Source organism: Belonocnema kinseyi, chromosome 9 (assembly GCF_010883055.1).
Source record: "Belonocnema kinseyi isolate 2016_QV_RU_SX_M_011 chromosome 9, B_treatae_v1, whole genome shotgun sequence".
Lineage (NCBI taxonomy): Eukaryota > Metazoa > Arthropoda > Insecta > Hymenoptera > Cynipidae > Belonocnema > Belonocnema kinseyi.
In genome coordinates this window covers 110,627,384-110,640,145 of record NC_046665.1, presented here as the reverse complement: position 1 = coordinate 110,640,145, position 12,762 = coordinate 110,627,384, and the positions used below count along the sequence as shown (strand labels likewise).

The following is a 12,762-nucleotide window of genomic DNA, read 5'->3' as shown; positions in this document are numbered from 1 at the left end:
CTCTCTGGTTGAAAATTGAACTTTTCTTTTTGTTTGTTTCTTTCTGTTTGTTAAAAATTAAATTGTTTTGGTTGAAGACTCATGATTTTAGCTAATAGTTCATCCTTGTGATTAAAAATTTAACTTCATATTTTGTGGAAGATTGTTTTTTTTCGTTAAAATTTTTTTTTTTTAACTGTAACTTGAATTTTTCCATTTTCCGTTGAAATTTGATCTTTTTTAGTGGAAAATTCGACTTTTTTTGGCAGAAAATGAACCTTTTTGATTAAAAATTCATATTTTTGGTAGAAAATTCATCTTTTTTGTTAAAAATTCATTTATTTTATTGACAATTCGTCTTTTTAAAGAAAAAAATTAATTTTCCTTTTTGAAAAATGAACTTTGATCTTTGCATTTTTTGTTGAAAATTCAACTGTTTTGGTTGAAGAGTCATGTTGCAAATTTAACTACATATTACGTGGAAGATTGTTGGTTTTTTTCCGTTAAAAATGCATTTTTTTAAACTGAAACTTGAATTTTTCCATTTCCCGTTGAAACTTGATCTTTTTTAAGCGAAAATTCGACTTTTTTGCGATAAAATTAACCTTTTTGGTTAAAAGTTCATATTTTTGGTAGAAAATTCATCTTTTTTGTTAAAAATTCATCTATTTTATTAAAAACTCGTCTTTTTGAGAAAATAATCTTCCTGATTGAAAATTGAACTTTGTTTCTTTTTTTAAAATAAAAATTCAACTGTTTTGGTTGAAGACTCATGACTTTAGCTAATAGTTCATCCTTATGATTAAAAATTTAACTACATATGTTGTGGAAGATTGTTATTTTTTTTCATAAAAATTAATTTTTTTAACTGAAACTTGAATTTTTCCATTTTCCGTTGAAATTTGATCTTTTTCAGTGGAAAATTCGACTTTTTGATAGAAAATAAACCTTTTTGGTTAAAAATTCATATTTTTTGTAGGAAATTCATCTTTTTTGTTAAAAATGCATCTATTTTATTGAAAATTCGTCTTTTTAAAGAAAAAAATTAATCTTTCTCGTTGAAAAATGAAATACATATTTTGTGGAAGGTTGTTGGTTTTTTTTTCGTTGAAAATGCATTTTTTAAAACTGAAAATTGAATTTTTCTATTTACCGTTGAAATTTTATCTTTTTTAGTGGAAAATTCGACTTTTTGATAGAAAATAAACCTTTTTGGTTAAAAATTCATATTTTTGTAGGAAATTCATCTTTTTTGTTAAAAATGCATCTATTTTATTGAAAATTCGTCTTTTTAAAGAAAAAAATTAATCTTTCTCGTTGAAAAATGAAATACATATTTTGTGGAAGGTTGTTGGTTTTTTTTTCGTTGAAAATGCATTTTTTAAAACTGAAAATTGAATTTTTCTATTTACCGTTGAAATTTTATCTTTTTTAGTGGACAATTCGACTTTTTTGGTAGAAAATGAACCTTTTTGATTAAAAATTCATCTTTTCGGTTAAAAATGCATCTATTTAATTTAAAATTCGTCTTTTTGAAGAAAAAAAAACTAATTTTCCTGGTTGTAAATTGAACTTTGTTTCTTTTTTTTTTTTTTTGTTAAAAATTAAATTGTTTTGACTGAATACACCGGATTTTAGCTAATAGTTCATATTTACGGTTACAAATTTAACTACAAATTTTGTGGAAGATTGCTGTTTTTCTTTTTCGTTAAAAATTAATTTTTTAAACTAGAATTTTTTCATTCTCCGTTGAAATTTTATCTTTTTAGCTGAAAATTCTACTATTTTGTTGAAAATTCGTATTTTTTTGTACTAAATTAATCACGTTAATTGAAAATTCATCCATTTGATTAAGAATTTAACTATTCTGTTCATTATTCTGCTTTCTTCGCTGAATTCAAATAAAAGATCATTTGTTTTTATTTTCGTTTCTTTTCCCTAAAAATGTAACTTTTTAGTTTTTGGTTTTTATGGATTTTTAAATCGTAGGATTTAAAAAATCTTTATGTTCTTAATATTAAGAAATAAAAATCCGGAAAGGCGTTCAGAATTTGCTAATTAATGGAATTTTAAATAAAATTAAGTAGAAAAAAATAAAATACCTCGGATAAGTCGATGTCCTCGTCGTTGAGCCTGCGGAAGAAGGGTTTATACCTCATTTTATAACGAGGTAAAGTATGTTTCCGGCGAACTGCTCTCCTGATTTGCCCCGTAATTAACGAAATAATTTGCGGCTGCAATTGTCTTCCTTGAAATTGCGATTGCACTTCCAATTCCAAAATTGGATCAGTGTAGAAACTCAGAGACCAATGAGTATAAGGAACGCGAGTGAACTGAAGCCTTGCCTTTCCGGTTACTCGTTTTACTGAAATAAGGCGTCAAATCTATAAATATGGAACTCAAGAGGAAGAATTTGCATAGATAAACGGAAGTAAATTTAGAAGAAGGACCCTCTTCCCTCTTCTCCTCAGCTACTTCGATAATTAACTTTATTTTCTCGGCGAAATTTACACTTTTCTTAGCTAATAATTTTTTATTTCGTTAAAGTCATTCTTTTTAATGGGAAATTCAACTGTTTTCTTGAAAATTCTTTTTCTTTTTTTAAAAATTAAAATAACAAATGGTTGGTTAAAAATTAACTATTTAGTTGATAAAAACGTGTTTTCTTGATTGAAAAACATTTTCGTAAACTGAAAACATATTTATTTCATCTTTGGTATTTCCTTTAAAATTCGTATTCTTTGCTTGAATTTTACTGTGTTTAATTTAAAAGTAGAATCTATTTTGGTTGAAAATTCAACTACGCGTTTGAAAATTGAACTACCTTTTTCAAAAATGTTTTTTTTTTTCGTTGAAAATTAATTTTTTTACTAATGTAAATCATTTTTTTCAATTAAAATTTAAACTAATCCATTTTTTGGTGAAAATTAATATTGATTAGTTAAAAATTCAACCATTTGTTTGAAAATTATTTTTTTTTTATTAAGGATTCCACTATCGGGTTGAAAATTCGTGTTTTTTGTTCAATAAAACTTTTTTTTATATAAAACTATAACCTTTTTATTGTTAAAAATTAATCTACTTGGTTCAAAATTGAACTATTTTATTGAAATATCATTTTTTATAGGCGAAAAAATTATTTTTTGAACCAAAATATTAAACGATTCCGTTTTTAATTGAAAATGTATATATTTTTAGTTCAAACTTCAATTAAGCAATTGAGGAATAACTTTTTTGGTTGAAAATTCAACTGAGTGTTTCGTAACTGAAATCACAAGGTAACAATCTTTTTATTTTTGTTTTGGAATTTAATTATTTTGTTAAAAATAATTTTTTAATATACAATTGAACCATTCCGTTTTTGGTTAAAACTATTTTTTTAGTTGAAAATTCAACTACGCGTTTAAAAATTGAATTACCTTCTTGAAAAATATTTTTTTTTGGTGAAACTTAATTTTTTTACTAATGTAAATTATTTTTTTAAATAAAAATTTAAACTATTCCATTTATTGGTGAAAATTAGTATTATTAGTTAAAAATTCAACTGTTTTGGTAGACACAGAACCTATTTTTTAAATCTGTTAAACATTTAACTTTTTGTTTGAAAACGATTTTTTTTTTAATAAACATTCAACTATCGGGTTGAAAATTCGTATTTTTTGTTCAATTAAACTTTTTTTATATAAAATTATAATCATTTTTGGTTACAAATTTAACTACTTGGTTTAAATTGAACTTTTTTGTTGAAAATCAATTGTTTTTATAGTTGAAAATAATTTTTTAAATTACAATAATAAACCATTCCGTTTTTATTGAAAATTCATATTTTTTTGTTCAAACTTCAACTACGAAATTGAGAAATAACTTTTTTGGTTGAAAATTCAACTAAGTGTTTCGTAACTGAAATCACAATTTAAAAATTTTTTATCTTTGTTTTGAAATTTAATTCTTTGGTTAAGAATTGCTTTTTGTTGTTAAAAATAATTGCTTTAAATGTAAAATTAAACCATTTCGTTTTTGGTTAAGACTTTTTTTTAGTTGAAAAATTAATTATTTAGTTAAAAATTAAATAATTTCGTTAAGAAATCCAAATATTTTATTGAAAATTCTTATGTTTTTGTTGAATTTCACTGTATTTCATTTAAAATGAGAATTTCTTTTTGTTGAAAATTTCACTAAGTGTTTGAAAATTGAACTACCTTCTTCAAAAATCTTGTTTTTTTTATTGAAAATGAATTTTTTTACGAATGTTAATCATTTGTTTAATGAGAATTTAAACTATTGCATTTTTTGCTGAAAATTAGAATTTTTGTTGTTAAAAATTACACTACTGGTTTGAAAACGAATTTTTTGGATTAAGGATTCAATTATCGGATTGTAAATTCGTGTTTTTTGTTCAATTAAACTTTTTTTATATAAAATTATAACCTTTTCTTGTTTCAGATTCAACAACTTTCTTTAAAACTAAACTATTTAGTTGAAAATTCATTTTTTTATTGTTGAACATAATTTTTTTATTAAAATAATAAGCGATTCCGTTTTTAGTTTGAAATTAATTTTTTTTTTAGTTTAAACTTCAATTACGAAATTGAGAAAAAACTGTTTTCGTTGAAAATTCAACTAAGTTTCAGAACTGAACTCACAATTTAAACATTTTTTAATTTTATTTTGTTGAAATTTAATTATTTTGTTAAAAATTCGCTTTTTTTTGTTAAAAATAATTTTTTTAATATAAAATTGAACCATTCTGTTTTTGGTTAAAACTTGTTTTTAAGTTGAAAATTCAACTTCGCGTTGAAAAATTGAACTACCTTCTTCAAAAATGTTTTTTTTTGTTGAAAATTAATTTTTTTGAAAATTTAAACTATTTTATTTTTTGGTGACAATTAGTATTTTTTAGTTAAAAATACAACTATTTTGGTAGATAGAAAACCTAATTTTTTCAGTCTGTTAAAAATTCAACTATTTGTTTGAAAACGAATTTTTTGGATTAAGGATTCAACTATCGGGTTGAAAATTCGTGTTTTTTGTTCAATTACATTTTTTTTATATCAAATTATAACCTTTTTTGTTTCAAATTCAACTACTTGCTTTAAAATTAAACTATTTGGTTGAAAATTGATTTTTTTATCATTGAAAATCCTTTTTTTTTTAATTACAATAATAAACTATTCCGTTTTTAGTTGAAAATTCATATTTTTTTGTTCAAACTTCAACTACGAAATTGAGAACTAACTATTTTGGTTAAAAATTCAACTACTTGGTTTAAAATTGAACTATTTTGTTAAAAATCAATTTTTTATTGTTGAAAATCATTTTTTATTAAAATAATAAGCGATTCCGTTTTAAGTTTAAAAATTGATTTTTTTTTTAGTTTAAACTTCAACTACGAAATTGAGAGAAAACTGTTTTGGTTGAAAATTCAACTAATTTTCAAAAATCAAGTCACAATTTAACAATTATTTTTATTTTATTTTGTAAAAATTTAATTGTTTTGTTAAAAATTCGCTTTTTATTGTTACAAATAATTTTTTAAATGTAAAATTGAACCATTCCGTTTTTGGTTAAAATTTTTTTTTAGCTGAAAATTCAATTATTTAGTTGGAAATTAAATAATTTGGTTAAGAAACCCAAATATTTTATTGAAAATTCTTATTTTTTGGTTGAATTTCACTGTGTTTCATTTAAAATTAGAATTTCTTTTGGTTGAAAATTTCACTACGTGTTTGAAAATTAAACTATATTGATAACAAATTATTTTTTTCTCATTAAAAATTAATTTTTATTGTTTAAAATATTTTTTTAATCTTTTCAATCAATTATTTTATGTAAAATTTAAACTATTTTGTTTCTTAGTGAACACTGGTCTTTTTTAGTTCAAAGTCCAACTATTTTGGTAGATACAGAAACTTATTTTCTTTAATACTGTTAAAAATTCAACTATTTGTTTGAAAATTAATTTTTTCTTTAAGGATTAAACTATTGGTTTGAAAATTCGTGTTTTTCGGTTCATTAAACTGTTTTTTATTTAAAATTATGGTCTATTTTGGTTAAAAATACAAAAACTTAAATTAAAATTGAACCATTTTGTTGAAAATTAATTTTTTTATTGATACAGATACAGAGGCTAATTTTTTTTGTCTGTTAAAAAGTAAACTATTTGATTAAAAACGAACTTTTAAGATTAAATATTCTACTTTTTTTCAATTCATCTTTTTTTAATGAAAAACGTTTTTTCTTAGTTGAAAATTAACTGCCTAAACTGAAAATTAAACTGAAGTCTTTTTGGTTGAAATATAAACTATTACAATTTTCGATCGGAATTTTTTTGTTAAATATTAATTTTCATTTTATTCTTAAAAGTCAATTTTTTAAACTAAATGTTTAATGAGTCGGTTTAAAATTGGTCTTTTTTGTTAACAATTCAACTGATTTGTATACAGTCGTATGTTTGGCTTCAAAAATCTTTCTTAGTTGAAAATTCAACACTTTTGTGGAAAATTCGTCTTTTTTGTTTAAAATTCATGTCTTTTCGTTGAAATGTATTCTTTTTTTGATTGAATATGCCAACTTCCTTGTAGAAAAATACTTCATTTTGGTTAAAAATTTAATCATTTGATGGAAAATGACCTTTTTGTTGAAAATGTATATTTTCAAGTTAAAACTTTAATTGTTTTGTATAAAATTAATCTTTTGGCTACAAATTAAAAAAAAATTTGATAGGAAATTCAACTGTTTGGTTAAAAATGTAATTATTTTTTATTCATAATTTAACTACTTGGTTTAAAATTCACTTTTTTGTTAATAATTTATATTTTTGGGTTGAAAATCAAACTGATTGATTGAAAATCAATCTGTTTTCAATGATGATTAAACTTTTTGTTTCAGAACTCAACTATTTTCCTGAAAAATTGTCCTTTCTGGTTGAAAATTAAAGCTTTTCGTAAAAGTTTCATATTTTTGGATTGGAAATTCAAAAATTTATTTGAATTTTTCTTATCTTGATTGAAAAATCTTTCATAGACAAGAATTCAACACTGCTATTGAAAATCTGTCTTTCTGATTTAAAAATGCATCACTTTTCGTAGAAATTTAATCTTCTTTTTTGTTGGAAATGTAACTTGTTTGCAGAAAATTAATTGGCTAGTTGAAAATTCAAATATTCGTTGAAAAATTACCATTTTGTTGGAAATTGAACTGTTTTGTAGAAAATTCGTCTTTTTGGCAAGAAATTTCAACAATTTTATAGGAAATTCAACTGTTTGGTTGAAAATTTAATTTTTTTTGGTTCATAATTTAACTATTTGGTTAAAAATGAACTTCTTTATTTATCATTTATATTTTCGGGTTGGAAATCCAAATATTTCTTTGAAAATCAATTTTTTTTCATTAATGATAAAACTTGTTGCTTGAGAAATATACTATTTTCCTGAAAAATTGTCTTTTCTGCTTCAAAATTAAAAATTTTTTTAGCATTTTTTTTCGTCTTGATTAAAAAACCTTTTTTTATATGCGAATTCAACACTTTTCTTGAAAATTCGTCGTTTTTGTTTAAAATTTATATCTTTTCGTCGAAATGTATTCTTTTTTTTTATTGAATATGTAACTTGCTTGTAGAAAATTACTTCATTTTGGTTAAAAATGTTATCATTTGATGAAAAATTACCTTTTTATTGAAAATCTATATTTTCAAGTCAAAACTTTAATTGTTTTGTATAAAGTTCATCTTTTTGGATAGAAATTTCAAAATTTTTTTAGAAAAGTCAAAGGCTTAGGTGAAAATTTCACAATGTTTGGGTACAATTTTTGGTTGAAAATCAATCTGTTTTCCACAATAATTAAACTTTTTGGTTGAGAACTCAACTGCTTTCCTGAAAAATTGTCTTTTTTTGTTGAAAATTAAAACTTTTTGTAAAAAATTCATATTTTTGGCTTCGAAAATTAAAAAAAATTTTTCATCTTGATTAAAAAACCTTTTTTAGATGAGACTTTAACACTTTTGTTCGAAATTCGTCGTTTTTGTTTCAAATTCATATCTTTTCGTCGACATGTATTTATTTTTTGATTAAATATGCAATTTCCTTGTAGAAAATTACTTCATTTTGGTTAAAAATTTAATCATTTGATGGAAAATGACCTTTTTGTTGAAAATGTATATTTTCAAGTAAAAACTTTAATTACTTTGTAGAAAGTTCATATTTTTGGTTAGAAATTTCAACAATTTAAAAAAAAGTCAACGGCTTGGGTGAAAATTTTACAATTTTTGGGTACAGTTTTTGGTTGAAAATTAATCTGTTTTCAATAATAATTGAAGTTTTTGTTTGAGAAATTAACTGCTTCCCTGAAAAATTGTATTTTTTTGTTGAAAATTAACATTTTTGTTGAAAATTCATCTTTTTGGCAAGAAATTTCAAAAATTTAATAGGAAACTCAACTTTTTGGTTAAAAATTTAATTATATTTGATTCATACTTTAACTATTTCGTGGAAAATGAAATTTTTTTCAGAATATTCATATTTTCGGCTTGAATATTCAAAAATTTAATTTTAATTTTGTTCATATTAATTAAAAACCCTTCCTTAGATGAGAAATCAACACTTTTCTTGAAAATTTGTCTTTCTGATTTAAAAATGCATCACTTTTTGTAGAACTTTAATCTTTTTGTTTGGTTGGAAATGTAACTTTTCTGTGGAAAATTAATTGGCTCGTTGAAACTTCAAAGATTTGTTAAAAAATTACCTTTTTGTTGAAAATTCATATTATCGAGTTGAAAATTGAATTTTTTGGTAAAAAATTCATCTATTTGGAAAGAAATTTCCACAATGTAATAGGAAATTCAACTGTCTGAAATTTACTGTTGAAACTGTTGAAAATTTAATTATTTTTGCTTCATAATTGGACTATTTAGTTGAAAATGAACTTTTTTGTTAATAATTTATATTTTCGGGTTGAAAATCGAACTAATTCTTTAAAAATATAATTTGTTTTCATCAATGATTAAAGTTTTTGCTTGAGAACTCAAATATTTTCCTGAAAAATGGTCTTTTTTGGTTGAAAATTAAAGTTTTTTTTAGAAGACTCATATGTTTGGTTTGAAAATTTCAAAATTTATTTTAATTTTTAAATAAAAGTTAAAAATTTAATGAAAAACTAATTTTTTCTTGAAAATTCGTCTTTTTGGTTTAAAAATTCGACTCTTTTGGTAGAAATTTAATCTTTTTTTAAAATAAAAATGCAACTTTCTGGCTGAAAATTCAAATATTTGCTTGAAAATTAAACTATAGTGTTAAAAATATTTTCTTTTTGTTAAAGATTCATTTCTTACTTTGAAAATTGAACTATTTCCTTAAAATTTCGTTTTTTAAAAAAGTAAATTGTCTTATCTGAAAATGGAATTAAATATTCTAAAAAAGTTTGGAGAAATTAAATATGTTTTCAAACCTTGCAGAGCCAAATATGCAGTTTTTCCCAAAAGCATTTTCACATCAATCGATAACTGAAAATTTCCCGAGTAGTGTAAGTCCAAGGAAAGATCCAGAGTTTCCAAAAGCCCGGTATCAGCACAAATTTTCGAATCCGCAACTTCCAATCCTTTTATCATTGGAAATTGATTTCCCAAGTGCAAATCTCGAAGCTGAAAAAAAGAAAAATTAATTTAAGTAATTTTTCTAAAAATTATTCAAGCTAAAATAAGTTTTCCTTATAATTAACAATCAAATTTGTTTTTTAAAAATTTATAAAATCCCTAGGATTTTATTGTAAACTTAAAAAATACCTGGACATCAACAATTTTATAAATTTGTGAAATATTTCACAAAGATTTCAAAGATTTTACAAATTTGTGAAACATTTCAAAAATTATTTTTTCCTATATTTAGGAATCAAATTTATACTATAAATGAAAAAATACATGGATTTACAATAAATCTATGAAGATTTCAAAACATTTCATAAATATTTCAAGGAATTGCAAAGATTTTACAAATTTGCAAAATCTTTCAAAAATTATTCTACTCTATATTTAAAAATTAAATTTTCTTTCGAAAATTTTTCAGATTTCTGAAAGATTTTTAAGAAATTTGCAAAGATTTTAAAGAAATTTACAAATAATGCACAAAGATTTCTGACAATTTTCGCAACTTTTTTGAAAATAAAAGAAAAATTTAACAACTTAATTTTCTTTCCAATCTCTTTCAAATTTGTTCCATAAATTGTAAAAAATCTCTGGATTTCAAAGGGTTTAAAATGAAATCAAAAGTTTTTTCAAAGTTTTCAAAGATTTCAAATATTTCAATGAAATCCACAAAGACTTTTTAAATACTAGGCTTTCAAAAAATAAACAGATTTCACAAATTTGTGAAATATTTCAAAAAACCTTTTTCTCTCTATTTAACAATTAAATTTGGATTACACATAAATTCACAAATTTAAAAAAAAATTCACAAAAATTTAAAAACATTTCACAAAGATTTGAAAGGATTTCAAAAATTTTAGACATTGGTAAAATATTTCAAAAATGATTTTTGCCTATATTTAAAACTCAAATTTGTATTATATATTTTTTAAATGCCTAGATTTCAATCAAATTCAAAGATTTTACAAATATTTGAAACATTTCGAAAGCAATTATTCTCAAAATTTATCCAAAAAATTGCTTTTGCAAAGTTTTGAAAGATTCCAAAGATTTGAATTAATTTAATAGATTGTACAAATTAGTGAAATTAAAAAAAAAATGTTTCTCTATAGTTAATAATCAAATTTGTATTATAAAATTAAAAAATAGCAACCTTTTAAAAGATTTAAAAAGAATGCAGAAGCTTCCGCAAAGTTTTCATAGATTTCGAAGAAATTCACAAACATTTTAAAGAATTTCACAAACAGTACAAAATATTTCACAAGGATTGCGAAGATTTTTTCATTCATTTGAAAATTCAATTTGTTTTATAAATTTAAAAAATACCTGGATTTAAAAAGATTTTACGAAGAATTGAAAAACGATTTTTACTGAGATTTAACAATTAAATTGGTATTATAAATAAATTTAAGAAACAACTGTATTTAAAAAGATTTCAAATATTTTACAAATTTATGACATATTTGTCCCAATATTTAACAATTAAATTTGTATTGTAAGTAATATTTTTCACAAAGATTTGAAAGATTTGATAAATTTATTAAATATTTAAAAAAACATTTTTTCCTATATTTAACAATCAAATATATATTGTAAATTTAAAAAATACTTGCAATTTTTTTAAATCGAAGATATTACAAGCCTGTAAAATATTTGTTTGATTTCAAAAGTTTAAAAACAATATTTTCCCTGTATTTAATAATACAATTTTTATTATACAATAAAAATACTTGGATTTAAAAGGATTTCAAACATCTTACAAATTAGTAAAATATTTTTTCCCAATATGTAATAAAAAAAAATTGCATTAGAAATTTAAAAAAAAGTGCATTTCAAAAAAATTCAAAGATTTCACAAATTTCTGATATAGTTGTCCCAATATTTAACAATTAAATTTGTTCTGTAAATTTAAGAAATACCTGGACTTCAAAGACTTGATAAATTTGTAGAATATATTTCACAAGGGTTTGTAATATTTGCCAAATTTGTTAAATATTTGTAAAATTATTGAAATCTTAAGATTTCAGTTAATTCGCAACTATTTAAAACACAATTTTCCCCTATATTTAATAATTAAAGTATTGTAAATTGTAGAAATAGCTGGACTGAAAAAAAGATTCTAGTAATTTCTAAAATATTTCAAAAAACGATTTTTCCTATCTTTACCAATTAAATTTGTATTATCAATTATAAAAATATCAAATAGTGCAAAACCAATTTTTTCCCTATACTTAACAACTACATTTTTATTGTAAATAAAAAAAATACTTTAAAGAAAAAAATCAAAGATTTTACAAGTTTCTGAAATATTTTTCACAATATTTAACAAACAAATTTATATTATAAATTTTTTAAATACCAGGATTTCAAAAGATTTAAACATATTTCACAAGTTTTCGCAAATCTTCCAAAGATTGCGAAAATATTTAAAACATTTAAAAGTAATTAATAGAGATTTTAAATACATTCATAGATTACAAGAAATCTCAAATAAATAAAAAATTTAAAAAAAGAAGATTTTTTCTTTTATTTAACATTGAAATTTGAGTTATAAGTTTGAAACTATAATATTTAACTTAATATTTAACAAACAAATATTTATTATAAATTTTTTAAATACCTGGACTTCGAAAGATTTAATAAGATTTCACGACTTTTCACAAAGCTTTTAAAGATTGAAAAAAGATTGAAAACATTTAAAAATAATTAACAGAGAATTTTAATACATTCATAAAGATTACAAAAAATCTAAAAAAAATTGAAATAAAAAAAGCGATTTTTTCTTTTATTTAACATTGAAAATTGTGTCATAAGTTTGAAAGTAGAATATTTAATTTAATATTTAACAAACAAATATCTATCATAATTTTGTTAAATACCTGGATTTAAACAAATTTAAAAATATTTCACAAATTTTCATAAATATTGCAAAAGAACTCCAATGTTTTTTTAACGATATTTTCTTTAATTTAACATTAAAATTGGTGTCATAAGTTTGAAAATACCTCGGCTTGTGACATATTTCAAAAACGATTTCCCCCCAAATTTAACAATTAAATTTATATCATAAATTTCAAAAATACCTGCTCTTGAAAAAAATTCAAAGATTTTTAAAATATGTGAAATATTTTGACCACGATTTTTCCCTA

At 21.8% G+C, this 12,762-nt stretch overlaps 1 protein-coding gene across 2 annotated transcripts in view; it reads right to left on the bottom strand.

The window, feature by feature from the left end:
* LOC117180871 (PDZ domain-containing protein 8) overlaps positions 1 to 12,762 on the bottom strand; it is a 174,488-nt gene that overhangs the window by 96,410 nt on the left and 65,316 nt on the right. For both annotated transcript variants that reach the window (XM_033373433.1, XM_033373434.1), the window contains exons 5-6: positions 9,421 to 9,613; positions 2,082 to 2,344 (exon numbers count right to left, since the gene is read on the bottom strand). In XM_033373433.1, the coding sequence (XP_033229324.1) occupies positions 2,082 to 2,344; positions 9,421 to 9,613 (456 nt within the window). The remainder of the gene's footprint in view (positions 1 to 2,081; positions 2,345 to 9,420; positions 9,614 to 12,762) is intronic.